Raw genomic sequence first — 22483 nt, forward strand, 5'->3', positions numbered from 1 at the left:
ATGATGTCCTGGACCTTGTTACCACTTGCCCTGGTTCTGCTCTGCTCCAGCACCTTCTGCTCCATGGGCTGTGACCTGACTCAGGACCTGAAGAAAGACTTCTCCCTTCTCAAGCAAATGAGCACATTTTCCCTGTTGCCATGTCTGAAGGACAGAACCAACTTCAACTTCCCAAAGGAAGCCATGGAGGGCAGCCAGCTCCAGAGGGAAAATGCTACAGCTATTGTTCATGAGATGCTCCAGGAAATCTTCACCATCTTCAGCCTGAATGTCACTCCTGCTGCTTGGAATCAGACACAGCTCATACAATTGCTTATTGGACTGGATCATCAGATGGACCAACTGGAGCAGTGTCTTGGGCAGGAGGTGGAAGCAGAAGAGCCTTCCTTGGGAAGTGAGAATCCCAGACTGGTCCTTAAGAGTTACTTTCAAAGAATAAGTCAATACCTGCAAGGCAAAGAGTACAGTCGTTGTGCCTGGGAGATTGTGAGGATAGAGATCCAGAGAGTCCTTCTGTTCATGAATAAACTAACAAGAAAACTCCGGGCCTGAGGAAGAAAACAGAGTTTCAGTTCTCCAAATAATTGGCTGCTTCCTAAAACTAAGCAATCATTAGAAAGAATTATTTCTACATCAATTGAAAATCATCTGTATTCAGCTAATGATGTTAAGACAATTTAATTTGTCATTGCTCTTTTGAAAGGCCTTAGAATCTGTGTTCAATAACTGACCATTTTATAATTTGCTGCTTTATATTTATCAATCTATTTATTTATTTATAGTATTTATTCTTATGTTCATGCTTATATTTGTTGTTCATTGCAGGAACATTTTGTAGTATTATTGAGTCTATTATTAATTTTTATATTTCTCATATAAAATACATTTTAAAAGAACTCTATTTTACTAATAAAACTATTTTATTACTAAACCTCATGTGAAAAGACTAATTTAATAATCCATAAGAATTCAAGGGGTAGCTAGGTGGTGCAGTGTATAGAGCACCAGCCCTGAAGTCAGGGCTCAAATTTGAGTTCAAATTTGACCTCAGATACTTAACACTTCCTAGCTGTGTGACCCTGGGCAAGTCACTTAACCCCAATTGCCTTAGCAAAAAAAAAAGAAAGAAAGAAAAAAGAAAAAATTCAAATAAAATTATTCCCAACAATACATTTTAACAAATTTATTTTAAAAACTTGCTGAATTCAAGTCACTATGCTTCTTCCTAGATATACAGAAATGCAAAAAGTCATAGTTGCTCTCTTCAGACAAGAAGAGTAACTGCAAAGGAAGTATACAACTAATGCTTAAATGGTATCATGCATGTTAATTGCATTGAAAACAAAAGAATGAGTTTTCCCCCTCTCTCTGACCAAGAGGAAAAAATTCAATTGAGAGAACTCCAGAATACTTAGCTTAGCAACTCAGAGTGCCCACCAAAGCCAAAACATATAAGGCCTGGATTATAAGCAAGCAAAAGAACTATATCAAAAGACTGGAATGAATAGCCAAGGAGGCCACCGTAGATTGTGAAGAGAATGGAAAATTAATATTTTCATGCTCAATCACTATCTGACATACCAAGATAAATTATTTGTATGGACATCCTACAACTTCTAGTAGCACCCTGAAGGTTTCACATGTTTTCAGTTCTCTAGGCAAGATCCACTGAAAGTCCTTCCCTCATTGTGTACCATTTAGAGAGTAAAAACTGAGCCTTATCTCATTTAATTAAAGCCATTCTAGTATCATTGAATGCATTCTCACAAATCTGACTTTAGAGTAAACTTGGTTTTCATTTAGTTAAGAACCATAAATTACAGATTCAGAGAAGAATTTAAGAAGTCATTCCAGTTGAACTATTGAATTCATCAAATTCTTGACTTATGGTGATATGTACTTAAACATAATTCTAAAAGCAAATATTGGATATCTATTATGTATAAGGTCCTCTTTGGGATTTTCCCTCATTAGACTATGAGTTCCTTGAAAGTAGAGACTGATTTTTTTTATGTTCCTGAAAACAGTGTCTAGTACATCTTAGGTACTCTGAAATATGTTTAGTATGCATGCATGTATGTGTATGCATGTATATATGTATATATAGGTATATATGCATATATTTATGTATATATATTCATATATATATTACATATAAAGAACAGAGAATATTGTTGTTTTGCATTATATGCTAAAAAATGCATGGTTTAAGTAAACCTGAAATAAAATTCCTTCTCACACTTCTGGGAGCCAGGATGGTGAAGCAAGCAGTGTAATTCTCCCAAGGTCACCTCCAAACAATCATAAAAGAATGTCCCAAGACAAATCCTAGAACAGAGCTAATGAGAGGACCGAATGAAACAATCTTTGAACTCAAGAAATTTAAAAGGTTGGCAGAAGAAGTCTGACTTACTTGGGTAAAAGGGGAACACAGTCCAGGGCAGGAAATGTCCCAGCAAGCCCGTAACAAGTTCCAACTCAGCAAACGGTGTAAGTTCCTGAGCCCCAGTGTAATAGACAGGAAAACACCAACACCAGGAACCCATGGGTAACGATATCAAGCTCGGAAAGAACTCATTGAAGAGCTCAAAAAAGAGGTTAAAATTGTATAAGTGATATAGAAGAAAACTGGGGGAGAAATGAGAGTGAAGCAAGAGAATTATGAAGAAAAATCAACAGCTTAGAAAAGAAAACATTTGTTTAAAAAGTGGAATTGGCCAATTGGAAAAAGGATATACAAAAAAAATTGAGAAAACAAGTCCTTAAAAAGTACAAATGACCAAACAGAAAATAAAATACAAAAGCTAGTTGACGAACATAACATTTAAATTGTTAGAACTGAGCAAGTGGAAGCTTGCTTACATATATAGAATATCTCTATAAGACATCAATCAAACTCAAAAGAATGAAAAATATGGAAGAGAATAAAAAATATCTCATGGGAAAAAAAACAGCTTATCTGGAAATTAAGATGCAGGACAAAGAATGTCAGACTATCTGAAAATCATAATAAAAAAAGAGGACCTGGAAAGCAGCTTTCAAGAAATTATTAAGGAAAGGTGATGTGGTAAGCTGGAAATACAGGGCAAATTTGGCATTGAAAGAATTTACCATCACCTCAGGAAAGAGATCCTAAAATAAAATCTCCAAGTAACATTATATTCAAATTTCAGAACTATCAGATCAAGGGAAAATATTGCAAGTGACCAGAAAGAAAAAAATTCCTATACCAGGGAGCCACAATCTGAATTACAAAGGATCTATCTAGTAGCTGTAACATTAAAAGATCGGAGGACACAGAACATGATATTCTGGAAAGGCAAAGCAGCAACGGTCACAAAAAGAATTACCTATCTGACTAAATTAAGTATAATACATCAAGAGGAAAAATGGTCATTCAGTGAAATAGAAGGATTTCAAGTTTTCTTAAAGAGCAAACCATAATTAAGCCAAAAATCTAATCTCTAATATCAAGACCCAAGAGAAGCATAAACAGGTTAAAAAAGAAGAGAAAAGAAAACAAGGGATTCAATAGAGCTAAACTATTTACATCAGGATATGGGAAGATGATACTTGTAATTCTCAAAAATTGTATCAATAATAGTATAGTTAAAAAGAATATACATAGAGAGAAGATATGGGGATTAGGGAATGACATGAAAATAATTAATGGATGAGAAAGGCCAGTATACTGGGTACAGAAGGAAAGGAGAGGTTGGGGTAAATTATTTCACATGAAGAAATGCAAATTACCTATTGCAGTGGAGAAGAGGAGGATGAGTAATGGGCATCAAGTAATCCTGATTCTCAGCAGTATTGGCTCAAAGAGGGAATAATATATACAATCAGTTGAAAATGGAAATCTATTTTACCATATGCAGAGATTAAGTAAGATAGAAGAGTGTGGATCAAATACCAGAATCCTACAATATGTTACACATGAAGCAGAGAGAGATGCACACAGGTGGTCCAGAAACAGAATCTATTATGCTTCACCCGAAGTAATAAATAAATAAGCAAAAACAGATCCAATTAAAAGAGATAAGAAACTAATCTTGTCAAGAATCCATGAGCAAGAGATAGAAAACATAATGAAATGTAAAATAGATACTAAAATTAAAAGCTTTCTCAAATACCCCCAAAAAACTGAGTGAAATACAAACCATTCCCCAATTGATACATGGTCAAATGATATGAACAGGCAGTTTTCATATGAAGAAATCAAAGCTACCTATAGGCATATGAAGAAGTTCTCCAAATAATTTTTGATTAGAGGAAATGAAAATTAAAACAACTTTGAGTTATCAACTTTTACCTATCAGATTAACTAATGTGACAAAGACAAAAAACAAAAAAAAACCCACCAAATGTTGGGAAAAATATAGGAAAATTCAGGCACTGTTGGTGGAGTTGTGAACTGATCCAGCCATTCAGGAGAACAATTTGGAACTATGTCCAAAGAGCAATCATACTGTGCATTCATACCCTTTGATCCAACAATACATTACTAAGGTCTGCATACCAGAAACAACATTAAAAAGGGGTATGATCTTCATATGCAAAAAGATTTATAGTACCCCTTTTTGTGGTGGTAAAATATTGGAAATTGAGGGGAGGCCCATCAATGCAAACTAGCTGAACAAACTATGATCTATGACTGTACTAGAATAATCTTGTGTTAAAAGAAATGATGAACAGGCAGATTTCTGAAAAAACCTGAAAAGACTTGCATATACTGATATAAAGTAAAATGTGCAGGAATAGGAAAACATTATACACAGTATCAGCAACATTATGCGATGATGAATATGTATGATTCAGTTCTTCACAGCAACACCAGTGACCCTTAGACAAGTACAAAGTACTCATGAAGGAAAATACTATCCACATACAAATAATAAACCAATGGTCCAAAGCATATTTTTCATGTACTTTATTCTTTTTTGTGGATTTTTGTTTTGTGTAATTTTGTTCCTTCTTTCATTACTGTGACTAATATGGAAATACATTATACATGATAGAATATGTCAAATTGTCAGTCATATTCAGAAGGGAGAAAGAATGAGAAAGAAAAAATTGAACTGAAAATCTTGTAAAAATGAATGCTAAAAATTGTCTTGATTTGAAAAAATACTACAAAAATGTATAATATATATATATATATATATACACACACATACATATATAATACACATTTTTAAATTTATGCTCCACCCCCAAAAGAACTTTATTGACTATAATTTTAAGCAAGTTAATTACCTCTTTTTTCTTAGTTTTCTAATCTGTAAAGATATAAAAAAATAGCATCCATTTCCCAAGGTTGCTGTAAAGATCACATGCCTAATACCCTTTGACCCAGCAGTGTTTCTATTGGGCTTATAGCCCAAAGAGACCTTAAAGGAGGGAAAGGGACCCACATGTGCCCATCAATTGGAGAATGGCTGAATATATTGTGGTATATGAATGTTATGGAATATTATTTTTCTATAAGAAATGGCCAGTAGAATAATTTGAGAGAAGCCTGGAGACTCTTACATGAACTGATGCTGAGTGAAATGAGCAGAACCAGGAGATCATTATACACTTCACAAGATTATATGATGATCAATTCTGATGGGCACGGCTCTCTTCAACACTGAGATGATTCAGATTGGTTCCAATGATCTTGGGTTGAAGAGAGCCATCTACACCCAGAGAGAGGACTGTGGAAAATGAGTGTGGATTACAACATAGAATTTTCACTCTTTTTGTTGTTCTTTGCTTGCATTTTTATGTTCTTTCTCATTTTTTTTTCCTTTTTGAGCTGATTTTTCTTGTGCAACAAGATAATTGTATAAACATGTATGCATATATTGGATTTAACATATATTTTAATGTGTTTTAACATTTATTGCATTACTTGCCATCTAGGGAAGGGAATGGGGAGAAATTGGAACACAAGTTTTTGCAAGGGTCAATGTTGAAAGATTATCCATACATATATTTTGAAAACAAAAACTTTAATTAAAAAAAAAAAAAAAAAGGAAACACACACACACAAAGATTACATGTCCATAAAGTACATAGTGCCTGGCACATGGAGGTACTAGACAAATGTTAGTAAATGTAAATGTTCTATATTGATTTTGAATGTAATTAATATAGAATAACAGAAGTAATAATTTTCAATATAAGATTATTTTGGAAATATATTTGGTTTTCTTTTATATTTTAAATATATGGTATTGTGTACATGATTATTGTGTTTCTAAATTTTTTTCTTAAATTATTAGAAGTGTTTTTTAAAAAAGTAATTCCTCTTTTTCTCTGGATACTGTTAAATTATGAATTGATCGATGTGGTCAAAATGTGTGAAGTCTATTAAATATTTTATAAGGTATATCAACTGGACCACACTGACCTGTGGATGGCTAAAGTTGAACAGAGTAGGCTAGAGAGAGAACAGTCAGGAATCAAACAGAAGTTTAATTTCAAAATCAGGGAAATGGATCACAAGCAAGAGACAATCTAGACACCCCTGCGGGAGTCCCACTTCTAGTGGGGGATCTGAGGTAATGTGGGGAGATCTCAATACTTATACCAATGGCTACACAATAAACTATCCCTGATAATGAGTGGTAACAGCAACAATGAGACAAGTTTGCTTCTAATAGAGCTTAATGGCCAGAACATGAGTATTTGTCCAGTGCTTATTGAAGCTCAGAACACCTGGTGCTGGTCAAAACAATACAATAATTATGTGATTTTGCCAGAGGGTGAGATCATCCGGAGAATGAGTGCAAAGAATTGTTATTATGCCAAATTCAGACCACAGAATGTTTGCAGAACCTTGGCTCTGGAAAACAGGGTGTCTCTTAACATTTTACAAGTATATTTGCTTTGAAAGGGATTATAATAATAATTTTTGATTGGGAGAAAAAAAGTAGCACAGAGCCCTTAAGTTGTCCTCCTCTGTGAGATTCCTTGAGTCTTTCCACTTGGGTAAAGTAATCTTATCATCAGGCCTGTGATAAAATTCTGAAGTACTGAAGTTTGAGAACCTAGCACTTCTAGAAAAATGGGCAAGTTTGCTTATTGTAAAGAGTGAGCATCAACTGAGATTACTGACCATCACTCATGAAAAATTATGAAATTATACTTGTATAAGGCTGCTAGATGAATCAGTGTGGAGTCAGGAAGACCCAAGCTCAAATGTGGCCTCCAACACTTACTAGTTGTGTAAACCTGGGAAAGTCAATTAACCCTTGTTTACCTTAATCCACTGGAAAAGGAAATAACAAACCACTCCAATTTCTTTGCCAAGAAAATCCAAAGAACAGTATGGTTCATGAGGTCAATGAAAAGTTGGATACATCTGAACAACTGTAGTGAAATTACATTTTTGAGACAACTTAGTAAACTATACCTTACATTCAAAGATTTTAGTTTTACATTAAGGGTAAACAGGTGATACAGATTGGAGGCTAACTATTGTTAGCATTTATTGGGGGGTTGAAGTCAATTACCATTAATTCATTGTATGTGTGAAATTCCAGAATGCTATTTTAAAATTATAAACAAATGACAAATAAGATATCCTTATATGTGTTTGTGGTTGAATAAATAAATATTAAAATATGAAAATAATTATAAACTAGCCCTAAGTTATGTTTAGTAAAATTTTGCTATTTGGGGGTAAAATCTTATATATATACATATAAAAAACAATACAGATTATTATACATACATATTAATTTGGATTGTTGTTAATATATATATAATAATCTGTATTGTTAAGTCAAGGGAAATGTTTTATGCTGCTCAAAGGGAGCATAGTCTAAGAATTGTTGAGCATTTTGATTTATGAAGCTGTGAAGACCGAATTAGCACCCTGAATACCTTAGAATTAGCTGGAGTCAGGATAAGCAAAAGTCCTTGGTCTTTATTCTTGGTCTTTAGGGATAGAAGTGAAGGAAATGGACACAAGATCTCCTTGACCTCACCTCTTTGTCTCCCGCCCAAAAGTTACTCTGGCTAGTCTTATTCCACTCCCTAATCTCTCCTACAATTCTCTGTACACACCAATTATGGAGCCAGCACAGAATAGTGGGAAGGGCCATTTTCCAAGCATATGCTAATAGAGTATTGTGATAATTAGCCATTAAGTGCTCAGTTGTCTGACCTCAGTGCATCAGTTCAGAGTTTCAGCCCTTTACATCGATGCAATGAATAATAACTGCCCAACAAACAAGGATTATAGCTCTCATCAGCCGGGAATTGGACCTCAAGTACAGGGGGAGATAGACTTTAAATATTAAAAGTTTAATATTTTTAAATAAGAAAAAATTTAAATATTAAAAACAATTAGTCAAACAAGACCAATCAAATAAAAGGAAAGAATAATACATTGGGCAATCTAATTTCTAATTGGATGAAAGATTAGGGACTTTCCAATTTGGGAAGAAGAGAGCAAAAAGGAGTTACTTTCGTTATGGGTCTCTAAAGAGCAGGTAGATAGAGATGGTCCAATTACTCAGCCACACAGGGTAGATTCAAAAAAATGCAATAAAGTTTTCTTCCAATTCCCACAATAACATTTTTTTACAAAACAAAATTTGGACTAGAACCATAATTAATAAAAGGAACTGAGCTAGCTCCAGAACTGTCATAAATTGGATCCAGTGTTGTTCACTCAACCCCCACAATTAACCACTTGTTTTTCTAATCTCCTTAATTCCCTCAATTTCCTCATTCTTTTTTCCTTTCATAGCAAATTTCTATGATCAAAGCAGAACAGTGGAAGTTTTGTTGTTGTAATACTAAATCTATTAATAGATTAATACTAAAATATATCTAATTTATTATAATAGGATGCAAATATGAAAAAATTCTTAACATTTTTCACACTAAATTTGTAGTCAATTCTATATCCTAAGCAACTAAGAAAATAGGTTCTTAGGACTGTTATCCATCCACTTTCTATATATACATATATATATATATATATACATATATAAAGATTAGGTCCTTGAAGTGTCTCATTCTTTCAAGGTGATATTGGGATAATATCCTTAAAAAGGGTGAATAAGACAGAGTAAAAATTTTCTTCATTTGTATAGCTTAATTGCTATTTTTACCTTTTTCTAGACAGTTTTGCTTTTTAACAGATCACACTCAGCTCTGCCCCAGTTTTTTTGTACTATCCAATTATTGATTTCAATCTTAGACAAATTGTTTACATTGTCCACATAGAAAACATAAACTTTGTCCTTGTTTGATTCCCTTGAAATTAGTTTTTGGTGTTAGCTCTTATATATTAAATTTTCTACTGAGTTCAGGTTTGGTTGAGACAAACTCCTGAAAATCTGTGGGTTCACTGAATGTCCATTTTTGCCCCATTCAATATTATGCATAATTTTGCTAGACATATATTTTGGCTGCAGGCCCAATTTTTTGATTGTTGATATGTAGTATTCCAGAACCTGCTGTAATTGCTGATAAATCCCGTACAATTTTAACTGCAATTCTACTTGAGAGTGTTCTGTTTTGTGCTTGTCTCTTTGATGTAGAGTTTTAAAAATTTAATAATAACATTCTCATGTGTTTTCCTTATAGGATCTCTTTGAGGTGATGATTGGTGAATTTTTTTTTTCTATTTCTATTTTCCCCTCTTGTTCTATCACTTTATCACTATCAATTTTCTTTATCTCTTGTATTTGGTATGACATATTCTTATAGCTTTATTGTCAAAGCCTTGAACTGGTTTTCATCACAAGCTAGATATTATGGTGATCCCTTGTTAGGTTCTTACTAGTAGCCTGAACTTAGTTTATGTGTAGAGATTTGTCTCCTTAGGGCAATAAGTGAGATGATGATTCTGTACTCTTTACACTTCCTCCCATCTCTTTGATATTTGCTAAGGAAGAGAATTATTTCATCTAGAGATTCTTTAATTGATAGATTGAAGTTAAGAACTCCAGGATTATGGGGGGACAGAGGCAGAAATATTACAGTAAAAAATAGCATTAGTCACTCCATTTTTTGCTTTTATCTACCATTTTATGTTTAATTTAGCCTGGTTTATTTCTGCAATAGCATGTATTGCTAAGTAAATTGTTGTCTAGATATAACTACTTGGCTTTCTTTATTCCTTCATAAGATGCTTCCATGCAAAGCTGAGTAGTTTGATTTTACCTATAGGCGAGAAAGAGCTAAATGAATGTTTAAAAACAAAAACATGACATATTCAGGTCTGTGTAATTATCATAAAAGCTTTGTGAAGGATAAATTGTAGAGGGGACAAGGATTAATATAAAATGTCCTAATTTAACCTAAGTTAACCAATAATTTTATTTGACATGACATCTGTAGATATAACCCAAACCCTGGGTGATGTTGTTCATTTCATGCCTCAATTAAAAAAAATTGACTTTTGTAAAAAGACAAAACCTGTATTTCCCTTCTTACTGAAGTTGAAGTAGAATTTTTTTAAATCTTATAACAAAAAGTTTCCAAGGCTTTCCCTTGCAGATTCTTGAATCCATTTATGATTGATTTCTTTCCTATTTCAGATAATTAAATAATTCCAGCAATAATACATTTATCTTAATTATGTGTCATAACCTTGGTATTTAGCTCCTGTAAACACTGTATTGATGCTGTCACTAAGAGTTCCATAAATTATAAGAATCCCTCATTAAGTTCAAAAGAAAGTGAAGCTAAGAAAAGGCTGAAATGGTGGGAAAAGTACTAGCTCTAAAAGTAGAGGGCCTAGGTTCAGATCCTGTCTATTGTTTAATGGTGTGGATCTGCTTTAATTGATAATTGATGATAGCAAAAGGGAAAAAAAATATTTTAACAACAAAACTTTATTTTGAAAGACCTAATGGCAAAAATTGTGAGTATGGGCAGATCACTTAACTTCCTTAGAAGTCAGCTTCCTCATCTAAAAAATGAGGGGTTAGGACTAGATGCTTCTGGGCTCCTTTCAGGCACTATATCCCAGTGCACAGATGTCAATATTTCTTACCTATAATCAATCAGTCCTTTAGAGCTCTAAATATAATAAAATATAGCATGCTTAAAAATATTAGTAATAGAATACACACACACATATATATAACAGAAAGCTTCAAAAGATTATGAGAAACTCTTATCTCAACAATTGTATACATTTGTATACACGATTTATTATACCTAGGATCAGCAGAACTGAGTTATAAATTGTCTTTGAATAGGCCCTGAGACATCCCAGTTCAGATACTGCCTAAAATTTTGATTGATATTAAAATTTGAAGAAACCTAATACTTGCAGTTTCTAAATCTTTTTTATGAATCAGTTAACTATACCATAATTTATTTCCTTATTAATCCAATGAAAGTTTTCATTCCCTGTTCTTAAAACATCCCATCTTATGAAAGTTCAAATTTATACTACAGTCAGAAGGGACCTTAAGGGATATCTAGTTCAAACTATACACAAAGACATTTTTGTTATAACATCTACCAAGTGACTGCCCAGCCTCTGCTTAAATGTATCCACAGGGAGGGAACCCATCCATAGTCTCTCTCTAGGCAAATCAATTCACTTTCAGACAATTTTAATTGTTTGTAAGTTTTCCTGAAATTATATCTAAAATTATCTCTTTGCAATTACCACCAATTGTTCCTGGAGCCCTCTAGAGGCAAAGAGAACAAATCTAATTTATTTTCCATATGAAACTCTTTCAAAAATATGAGATAGCTATCACGATCCATCTGAATTTTTTTCTCCTCTGGGCTGAAGATATCTAGTTGCTTTAACCAGTCTTTGTATTATATAACTCAAGGCCTTTAATCATTTCCATCCTTGGAAGGGCAATTTCCATCCTTGAACATTCTTTGTCAACATGCTTCTTATGCCTTGGTGCCGAGAGATAAAACAATGAAGTTTGGTGAAAAATATAATCAAGTGAGGCAAGGTTAGAGTTCAGTGGGAATATCATCTTCATATTCCTAGAACATGAATATGCTGTTCAATGCAGCCCAAAATCACATTAGCATTTCTTGGCTGCCACACTACACAACTGATTCAGTCAAGTGCAGTCCTCTAAAACCCTCAGATATTTTTCAGAATTTGTCTCACCACATATGACAGGATGATTATATACCAGCATCCACCTCTCATTCTCTAAGTCTTTGCAACATGGATCGGGCTAGCTTTTCTTTGAAAGACAACAAAACTAGTTCAAGAAGTTTATTGGCTCAGGAACCAAAGATCAAATGCTTCCCTTATATAGCTTCTTACTGTTTCTGACAATTCTGAGATGGTGTCTTAGTAATTCAAGGGCACTCAAATAGAATCTGGGCCACTCAAACTGTGTAGCCATCTCAAGACCTGTCAAGTCACTATACCTTTTTCTGCTACCCAGATAGAAATAAGAAGTATGGGGTAAGCATTTACTTAGGCCAAGGGCTAGAAAGAGGTGCTAGATTTATGATTTCATTGGTATAGCAAATTCTAGGAGGAGGAGACTACATCTATCAATGTAGATCAGCACCATCTCTGTTGACTTAAGGGTATAAGAATTGTCTTAAGTGCTGAGAAGTTAAGTGACTTACTCAGTGTTCTTATAGCAAGTATGGATTAGGAATAAGACTTGTGTACAGGTTTTCATGGTTTTTAAATCAAATCCATCATGGCATATTGCTTCTTAATTATAAAATCAATAATCCATTTCTAATGAGAATTTACCATCAAGTTATGGTTTCTTTTTTGGGAGGGAAACAGAAAAAAGGCTATATTATTTTAAAAATGGTTAAGCAAGTTTTTAATGGCAGTGGCTGTAAAATGAAAGGATAAGAAACCCATTTTTAAAAAGTTATATGTTAACACAGGTGCATGAAAAGAATGAAAAAGGTAAACCAGAAACCAAAAGAAAACATTTATTGAATCGTCATTTCTTTCATTTTAATATCTACAAGCCAACATGGGAATGACATTATTCAAAAATGAACATAGTTTACAAAAAAAAGTATGCTATAAAGTATGTTATAAAAATATCCCAATTTTTTTTTCTGGACACTAAATCAGAGGACATCTGATAAGAGTAATTTTGAATCTGCTTTAGTTGATAATTGATGCAAAAGGAAAAAAATATTATAATCACAAAACCTGTTTTTGAAAAACCCAAAGGCAAAAATTGTGTTGGAAATACTATCTTCCCTTTCTGAACTCCCCCTTTCCTAACACGCTCTCAATCATTGAACCATAATAATTCTGCTTTTCATATATTGGCACCATTTCAAGCTGAATTATTCTTGGATTACTATGTGAGTTAATCTTCAATTGTTAGTTCCAAATTTTAAAAATATGCATTTTATTAAAGTGGACTAAAAACTAAATTTGGGGTAAATGGACTCTATTTTTTGATTAGCTTCTATTTCAAAAAGAGATGCTTTACCACAAGAGAAATGTTTGGCCATAGACATAATTTAATCAACTTTTTAAATGTATCAAAACTTTTAATTAATCAATCATTAAAGCCAGTCTCAATTTTTCTTTTTATGTATTGAAAAACTATAGAAAATATGGTTCAACATTTTTAGTGAGTTATTTGATCACATGATTTAATTGTAATAGTCTCCCTGGAACAACCATACATGATTATTTTAATAGTATCATTGGAGAGGCCATACAGCAGTTTAGAAAGCTAAGGAATGAGAAATTCAGTTCTTGTTTATAAATGGAAGCTCACATTATGTCTTCTGGAACATTTATTCCTTTGGATGAGGAATGACTCTATGAGCATCCAGGTGGCACAGTGGAGAGAGCGACAGGGCTGGAGTTCAAATTCAGCCTCAGACACTTACTAGATGTGTGACTCTGGGCAAGTCACATAACCCTGTTTGCTTCAGGTTCCTCATCTATAAAATGAGTGAGAAGGAAATGACAAACCTCAACAGTATCTTTGCCAAGAAAATCTCATTTGGAGTCATGATGAGCCAGATATGACTGAAATACGACAGGAATGGGAGTGATGACTGACCCAAATACCTATCTTAACATCAATCAAGGGAAGAAAACCTATGATTTTGAAGAGACAATGACTATAGAGACCTGGCTCCTCCTGCAGTTCTAATTCAACCCTCAGGAGAAATAAACAGTCAAGATCTGCTGGTAGTGCTGCTCATCCTGCAGAAGTGACAGCACTTCCTCTGGTCCAAAGCCTTTTGCCCAGACAGTACTGCACTCTACACAATATACTTGTATGAATCTGAAGAATTTCAATGGTAAATCTAAGAGAAATAGTAGAAGCAGAGTAGTTGGAATGTAGCTATTACCTGTTGCAAAAAGCATCAGTCTTAAAGTGCACATATTCTGATAAAGTGTGAAATGATAATGCACTGCAGAGCTGAATATATCAAATAGTGCTATGGAAAGAATGCCGGGGTCAGTGTGGTAGTCATAGATACACAGTTGGATCATCAAATCAAATTAATGCAAGATTGCCATTTCAAAAAAAAAGCATTACTGACAACGATTTTCTTATGTCAAGTTCCAAGGAACAAATTATATTAATAGAAAGGATCTTGGACACCATTTGAAATCATGAATCCAAAGAATCAACAATCTGGTTCTCTTACCTAAATCTACTACATTTGACCACTCTGCAAGTATACTGTAACTATGTAAGTATAATCAGATGGCTACTTCATTTCCAGTGAATCAACTTGTAAATTACCAGGGAGAAGATACTATCTAGTGCCATCACATATCTAGCACTTATTTAATTAGTTGTTTCAGAAGGAAGTGAGGTTTAAATGGAAATATGAATACCATATAAAAATTTACTTCTTTGCATTCATTTAATTTCCAACTTATTGGTGGCACTCTGATTAAGCTCAATTTTGCCCTAATGCTAGATAGCTATATCAGACAAATATGGAGGTGAATTATATGCATAATTTTTAAAAATCAAGAGAGAATGAAATCAATGACTTTGTTTTCAGATTACTGTGATAGTATGGAATGGGGATAATGGAAGGAGGAACCATTTCTAGAATTTGAAGATAGTGCAATATTCAAATTTACTTTTTACAATTTGTGAAAGATGAATATGCTTTGGAACCTGAGCAAAAGGCTTCTTACCAACAGTAAAAAGTCACCCTGTAAGTTGTTTTCCATAGTTTCTGTTCTGCCAGGTCAATATGTTGCTATTAGCAACTTAACATGGCCTGGAAACACTTAGGAAAAAAAAAACTTACCAACTATGTTGAGAGGTTCATTGAACTGCTATTAATAACACAGATAGGCAGTTCAACATTCTGCTGATGGACACTCTAAAAGTCAACATAAAAAGAAAAAAGGAAGGAAGGTAAAAAGAAATGTGCAGCTAGCGCAACACCACTAGAAAACTGACTGGAGGAAAGTACTATCATATGTTATTTACATATGTTACTACACTAGTTTACAATCTTGAGGTCAGTTCTCTTAAAAATAAATATACTAAACATTTACAACAGAATGTCTTATGAATGCAAGCTTTTGTTTTATTTCAAGATCAAATAGAACTAAAAGGGACATTATTTTAAAGCAGCTAAGTTATCCTTTTCAGTGATACTGATATGACTGTAGTGCCATACTTAAATTTTCTCCACTAGCAGCAACAAAAGCTGCAGCAAATGAGCAATTTTATTTCTGGCAACAAAGAGGAAACTTTATAAAGCACAGGCATTTACTTTGCCAGGCTTTAAACAAATGGGAAAATGATCATTGTGCTTGTGGGTCCTAGACTTTCCCCAAATATATAAATAATAAATGATAACATGTCATGCTTGGGACCTAAAATTACAACAAGAGTAGAGGGGACAGAAAAGCTTCTTTTTTTTTTAAGTAAAAAAAATGGCAAACTTATGCTGTATAGCAGTGATTAGAGAAAAATGTCATGCTAAAATCAGTTGCCTATTTATTCAAACTTGAAAAAATATCTAAAATATAAAATCACAACTCAGTCTACTATTTATCGATTATTTTGGTAGAAGCCAACAACATGCATGCCAGTGGAAGGCATGACAAGATCCACTTTTACAAACAGCTTCTTTGAAGCATAACAGCAACTTTTCACTGGAGTAATCACAAGAGGTTGAACAAGGTCCCATCACATTTCTTTCTTAAAATAAGCATGAAAGTAGTCTCAAGGGCCCCCTCCCCCCAAGTCCCAAACCAAAACAATTCCAAAAACCAAAAAATTCCAAATAAACAAAAAGGAAACAGTAGAAAGAAGAACTATGGAAATTCACATGAACCTGCAAAAGAAAAGAAAAAAAAAATCCAAGTTAGTTTATTATTAAGAGAACACTTTTTTTTATCTTAAGAAGCTTACAATTTCAAAGTAAAAACAAGACATAGTTAAAAATGGAAAATTCACTTCTTTGGGTCTTTCACAGATCATATAGGATTGTAGAGGAATCTTTTTTTTTTTAATTGAAATGCATTTTAAATAGTATTTCAATTAAGAAAAGCTATTGAACAAAAAGCCTATAGTTAAATTTGATTTCCCTATTAGTACTGTCAAATTTAGCATATGGCAAAGGAGAGATGTCATAAATGGCAGTATGGGTATCTTTAACTACCCTCAATCAGCATAAATTTTTGTCAGTCAACATCAATTTTTACATAATTGAAGATGTATTGCCATATAAATTCATCCCTTTTGTTAGGAAAAAAAAGAACTCAAGCATTAAAAATAATATAGCTTCAGTTATTAATTGGCTAATCAATATTTGTTGAATTGAATTAGTTCTTCATATTGCAAGTATAACAGTACTTTCAGTGTTTTCTGATGGTCACAAAGGCTGACTATTTCTTACTTCTGAGGCACAGCAAGACCAGAGATATTTACCGAAAGTGCTCCCAAGGTTATCCTGCCTTTGTATCTACAAGCTGCATTTGGACATTTGAAGACATTCCACCTCCATAACCTCCTTTGGATTGCATTTGGTTCTGTATGGAGCTAACCTAAAAGAACAAAAAGAATGAGTTAAAAAGACAAACATAACTTAGGAAGGCTTGTTAAAAGCACACATAGTTCTCATCTTGAATTCCCATTCCAACTATGCTTGCTATGTTTACAGAAAGGCATTTCTTTAAAGTGTTTTTCTGGTATTTGGAAATTTCTGCAATGGGCAAGGCTAGAGAGGACTGATACTTATTGGTACATTTCTATACTTTTCCTGACATCCTAGTCATTCAGCCTTTATAGGATTCTGTTTCTTCATCTGTAAAGTAATAGGATTAGACTAAGTCTTTGAAATTTTCTTGCAATTCTAAGATGATGTGACTCTAACTCCTAAAAATATAATAACCCCCCCTCCCCTCCCACCATGGGGATTCTTGGCGAAAGTGATAACAAAAACACAAACATTTATATAAAATTTTAAAATTTGCAAAACACTTTTTATAAATGATTTCACTTGATTTGCTTAACAACCCTCTGAGATAAGTGCCACAATCATCCCTGCTTTACAAATGAGAAAACTGAGGCTGAAAGAGACCGAATGAAATACTGCAAGTCACTGTCCCAATGCATGCCTTCCTGACCACTGGGACAGCATAGTGGCAAAGTGGATGAAGCACTGGGTTTAGGATCAAGGAAATTCATCTTTTTGTGTTCAAATCTGGCTTTTGAAATTTACTAGATATGTGACTCTGAGCAACTTTACCCTGTTTGTCTCTGTTTCCTCATCTGTAAAATGAGCATGGGAAGGATATGGCAAACTACTTCCCTTTCCCAAAAAAAAAACCTCAAATAGGATCATGGAAATCTGGGAATAAATGAACGACTCAACAACTTCCTGATTCCAAGTCTAGTAATCTGTCTTTAATTAAATTCACATTTCAATTAAATTTTTTACTTTTCTCCCTAAACAAATGTTTTTATGTATAATAATGTATCTCTTAGGATCTAGTAATCAATGATTTAAAGGTAAAAGGGACTGTGTGATCCAATACTACCATTTTCTAGATGGAGAAACTGAAGGGGGAGGGGATTAAATGACATAGGACATTTAAAGTTATAAAGAGGGTAGGTGGAAGGCCCAGTCTTTGAACTCAGTTTACTAGAGAACTCCTCCTATGAAATGCTTCCTTCTTTCAATGCTGATTTTATTCAGCAACTCTGACTAACTGGGCCAGCACCCTCTACACAATCAAATTTGATATTAACAATCCTGTATACTAAAACTCATGTACTCTTCTTATATGAAAGTCCCTCAGACTCTTAAATAGCACCTATTTTATTCACTCATATAATTCTATCATGTCTTGTGATTTGTTTTCCCAAGCCAGAGGCCACAAAAAGCTGCAAATAAGAAATTCACCATAAGAATGAGAGAAGAGGTATACATCAAAGGTGCATAAGAATTCACAAAATACACAAATTTATAAAGTTTGGGGCCCTTTAGTTAGAGGCAAACTGCCTTAATGGACCCTAACACATTAAAGCACAGCACAATAATTTATATTTATTATATACACAGCCATCAAAAAGTTTACATTGTTTTACATAAATCCTTTAAAGATTAGAAAGCATGTAATTTATTGCAGAACCCTTTGTTTTAAAATAAATTTAAAAGTTATAAGACTTATAGAAGCAAGTTTTAGTTATCTTAAATTCATTTATGTGTTAAACTGTATTTCCCTAATATGTCAAAGAGGACATAAAATTTACTATACAAACTTTTATTATTTTAATTTTTTTTCTTTAAAAAGAGTTGAGTTTTATATAGGGGACTAATTCCTTTATTATCAAGGTTAGTAGTGATGATGGGGTTTAGTCCAAATTCTTTGCTCCTTGTTATTTTCCTTCTCTTATTCCTTTTCCTCCACCTTGTCACCATGATCTTTCTTTTCTCCTTCCGTTTCCTTTTCTCTTTTTAGCTTTGAAAATTTTCACTCCAAGTATATATCGAGTATATCGATTTCCTATTTTACCTTCTATTTTAGCTTTCTTCTCATATGGTAGCCTGCCAATTGCAGCAGTGTTACTGCAGATTTCTCTTCTCTCCCTATCCCCAATTACAATCTTTTAGCTATATCTCCAGTGATGTCTTGCACTTATGAGTTGTGCCAAAGCAGACGTTTATAAGAGGAAGGCAGAAATGGTATCCATTACAACAATGTAAGAGTCTTGCATTTTATCTCCCACAATTTTGCCTTTGCCCCTTCCCCCCAAAAAATAAAAAATAGAATGCTTTGGTCTACATTCAGACTTCAACAGTTCTTTCTCTGGATTTTTTCATTGTGAGTCCACTTTCGATCAAGCATATATTGCTTGATAATAGCCATATAGCTGACACTATGTGTAGCATTCTCTTGGTTCTGCCCACTTCACTCTGTATCATATCTGTATCAAGTCAAGTCTTTCCTGATTTTTCTGAAATCATCAGGTTCATCATTTTTTTTTTTACAGAGGCAATCAGGGTTAAGTGACTTGCTTAGGAACACAATGCTAGTGCTTAATATCTGAAGCTGGATTTGAACTCAGATCCCTCTTGACTCCAGGGGTGATGCTCTATGCATTGTGCCATTTAGCTACCCCAAGCTCATCATTTCTTATAGCACAATATTATTCAATTATATTCATAATCTACAACTTGCTCAGCTATTTCCCAATGGATAGGTATTCTTTGTCATCACATTAAGAGCTGCTAGAAATATTTTTGTACATAAAGATTCTTTTCCTTTGTTTTCTTTGGGATACAGACTTACAGGCAATGGTATTACTGGGTCAAAGAGAATATAATTCTAAATGGCTTTCCCAAAATGGCTGGATCAATTCATAACTCCACCAACAATGCATTCACATCCCAATTATAACACATGTTCTTTAGCATTCACTAAAGGTCTTCTACAACTTGCCTCTTTACCATTTCTTCAGTATTTTAGTCAGCAAACATTCACTATGTAACTGGCACTGTGCTGTGATAAGAATAAAAATAAAACAAAAAGACATTCCCTGCCTTCAAGAAGCTTACATTTTAATAGGAAAATACAATACATGAAAGAAAACTGAAAATCTAGGATGTGAAGAAAAAGTACTCATGCAAGAGTATGGTGGTGAAGTTTGGAGAATCAGGAGTGGGGCCAAGAGAGTAATGAAAAGTGGCTGCTTTTGTCCCTTCCACAAAATAGAAATTCCAAGAGGAATTCACCAATGACAAGGAGAAGGGGAGGGGTGGTTCTAAGATGGAGGGATCTCAGTTGAAGCTTTTTTTGGGTAAAAAATTTTATTCTGAACTTGATAATTATCAATAAAAATGAAACATGGAAACAGTTCAATATATAAAGAAAAAACAAAAAGGAGGGTGCATATTAAACTTCAAGCTTCTGTTTTATACTTTAGAGAGAAAGATGACAGTTTGGATTTTTTCTCATCATATACATCTTGATTATTGTTTTTATTTTGTATCATTCAAATTTAACATAGTAGTTTCAATACTGCCTTGCTTCTCTGTATCCTCCTTCAGAACTTCTATTATAAATACAATAATGATATATTATAATATTTCTATTATGGGTTTGTTTTCAATGATTCATCAATATTATTTTCTTCCCATTTTTGCTAAACTCTTCTTACCTAAGCTCAAGCTTTTCTTAAATATTTGCCTCCAAAAATAAAAATTAAAGGCTCTTATAGTTATGTAAAACAAAGTCATAAGTCAGCATCTGAAAAATGTATATAACATTCTGTGCATTTCTCAGTGCATCACTTTTTTACCAACAGGTAAAAATACATATTTCATCATTAGATTTCTGGAGTTATCATAAATGGGTCATTTTGTTGATCCTAATTCTCAGGTCTTTCACAGGTATCATTCTTTTAAAAATTTAATTATCTGAAATTTTTTTCTCTTATCTTTCTTTATTATTATTATTATTATTATTATTATTATTATTTTAATAGTTTTTATTTACCAGATATATGCATGGGTAATTTTACAACATTGACAATTGCCAAACCTCCTTCCCTCCCCCAGATGGCAGGTTGACCAATAAATGTTAAATATGTTAAAGTATTAAATTAAATACAATATATGTATACATGTCCAAACAGTTATTTTGCTGTACAAAAAAAAAATCGGACTTTGAAATAGTGTACAATTAGCCTGGGAAGGAAATCCAAAATGCAGGCAGACAAAAATAGAAGGATTGGGAATTCTATGTAGTGGTTCATAGTCATTTCCTAGAGTTCTTTTGCTGGGAGTAGCTGGTTCAGTTCATTACTGCTCTATTGGAACTGATTTGGTTCATCTCATTGTTGAAAATGGCCACATCCATCAGAATTGATCATCATATAGTACCGTGTTTCCCCGATAATAAGACACTGTCTTATTATTTTTTTGGGACTAAAAAACACCAGAGGGCTTATTTTCAGGGGAGGGCTTATTTTATCCTCCATCATGCCCCTTTTATCCTCCATCATGCCCATTTTAGCCTCCATCATGCCCCTTTTAGCCTCCATCATGCCCCCTGAGTGCTTATTTTATTCTCCATCGCTTACTGAACTTACCGAGTTTTTAGATGGTCCTGTCTCAGCTCTACTCCGCGGCGCTGCTCTCAGTAGCGCCAGCAAGCAAATCACCAGGGAAGAAGAGGATGACGCGCTCACTGCTGCAGCTCTGATTGGATGCAGCTCGGAGCGCGACGTGCATTTCACCCGGGAGGGGAGGGCGGCGCGCAGCATATAGCGCAGGGGATCACCATGATGACCGTTTTCATAGTAAGTTCGATAGGGCTTATTTTCGGGGGAGGGCTTATTTTAGCGGAATATTAAAGAGTATGTGGGTGTCTTATTTTCAGGATAGGTCTTATTATCGGGGAAACACGGTATTGTTGTTGAAGTATACAATGATTTCTCTTATCTTTCTTTACAAAATTACAAATTTCTAAATTTTTTTCTCTTATTTCTGCTCACTTTATTGTGCACCAATTTGAATATAAATCCTCTCAGGTTTTCTGAATTTCATTGTTAATTAAAATACAATAATATTCATTTACATACCATAATTTGTTTAAACATTTCTCAAATCTTGGACACTTTCAATGTATCCAGTTTGTTACAACAAAGTATACAATAGGGTTACTTCTCTCTTTCTTTAATTTCTTTGGGAGTATAAATCTAATATATAGAACCAAGGCATATGTATGCAGTTTAGTGATTTGGCGGGTACAGCTTCAAATTGCTTTGAGATCTGAATCATTTCACAGCTCCTTAAGCAGTGGCTTTGTGTACCTGCACTTCCACAGCCTTTTTAGCAAGTGTCATTTTCCTTTTATGGGTTTGAGATAGAAGCTCAGAGTTTTATTATTTTATATTTGCCTTATTTTAAGTAATTTGGAGCATTTCAATGTAGTTGTTGATAGTTTCATCTTTTGAAAGTCATCTAAATTTCTATTTCTATTATTAAATTTTATCTATTGTAGAATGGCTCATTTTTATATTTTTATCAATTCCTTTCAGAA

The 22483-nt window shown here is 33.6% G+C and overlaps 2 protein-coding genes across 5 annotated transcripts in view; one reads left to right on the forward strand and one right to left on the reverse strand.

Annotated features, from left to right (window-relative positions):
• LOC141550840 (interferon alpha-14-like) lies at positions 1-552 on the forward strand. Its single transcript, XM_074281887.1, has one exon. It carries the CDS (start codon positions 1-3, stop codon positions 550-552), a length of 552 nt encoding a protein of 183 aa, XP_074137988.1.
• A 12326-nt stretch (positions 553-12878) lies between these two features.
• Positions 12879-22483, reverse strand: part of CDC42SE2 (CDC42 small effector 2) — a 105155-nt gene continuing 95550 nt past the window's right edge. For all 4 annotated transcript variants that reach the window (XM_074281866.1, XM_074281865.1, XM_074281864.1 and 1 more), the window contains 2 exons: positions 16863-16978; positions 12879-16266 (listed from right to left, as the gene is read on the reverse strand). In XM_074281866.1, the coding sequence (XP_074137967.1) occupies positions 16880-16978 (99 nt within the window). In that variant the 3' untranslated portion in view covers positions 12879-16266; positions 16863-16879. The remainder of the gene's footprint in view (positions 16267-16862; positions 16979-22483) is intronic.

Source organism: Sminthopsis crassicaudata, chromosome 1, assembly GCF_048593235.1.
Source record: "Sminthopsis crassicaudata isolate SCR6 chromosome 1, ASM4859323v1, whole genome shotgun sequence".
Classification (NCBI taxonomy): Eukaryota; Metazoa; Chordata; class Mammalia; order Dasyuromorphia; family Dasyuridae; genus Sminthopsis; species Sminthopsis crassicaudata.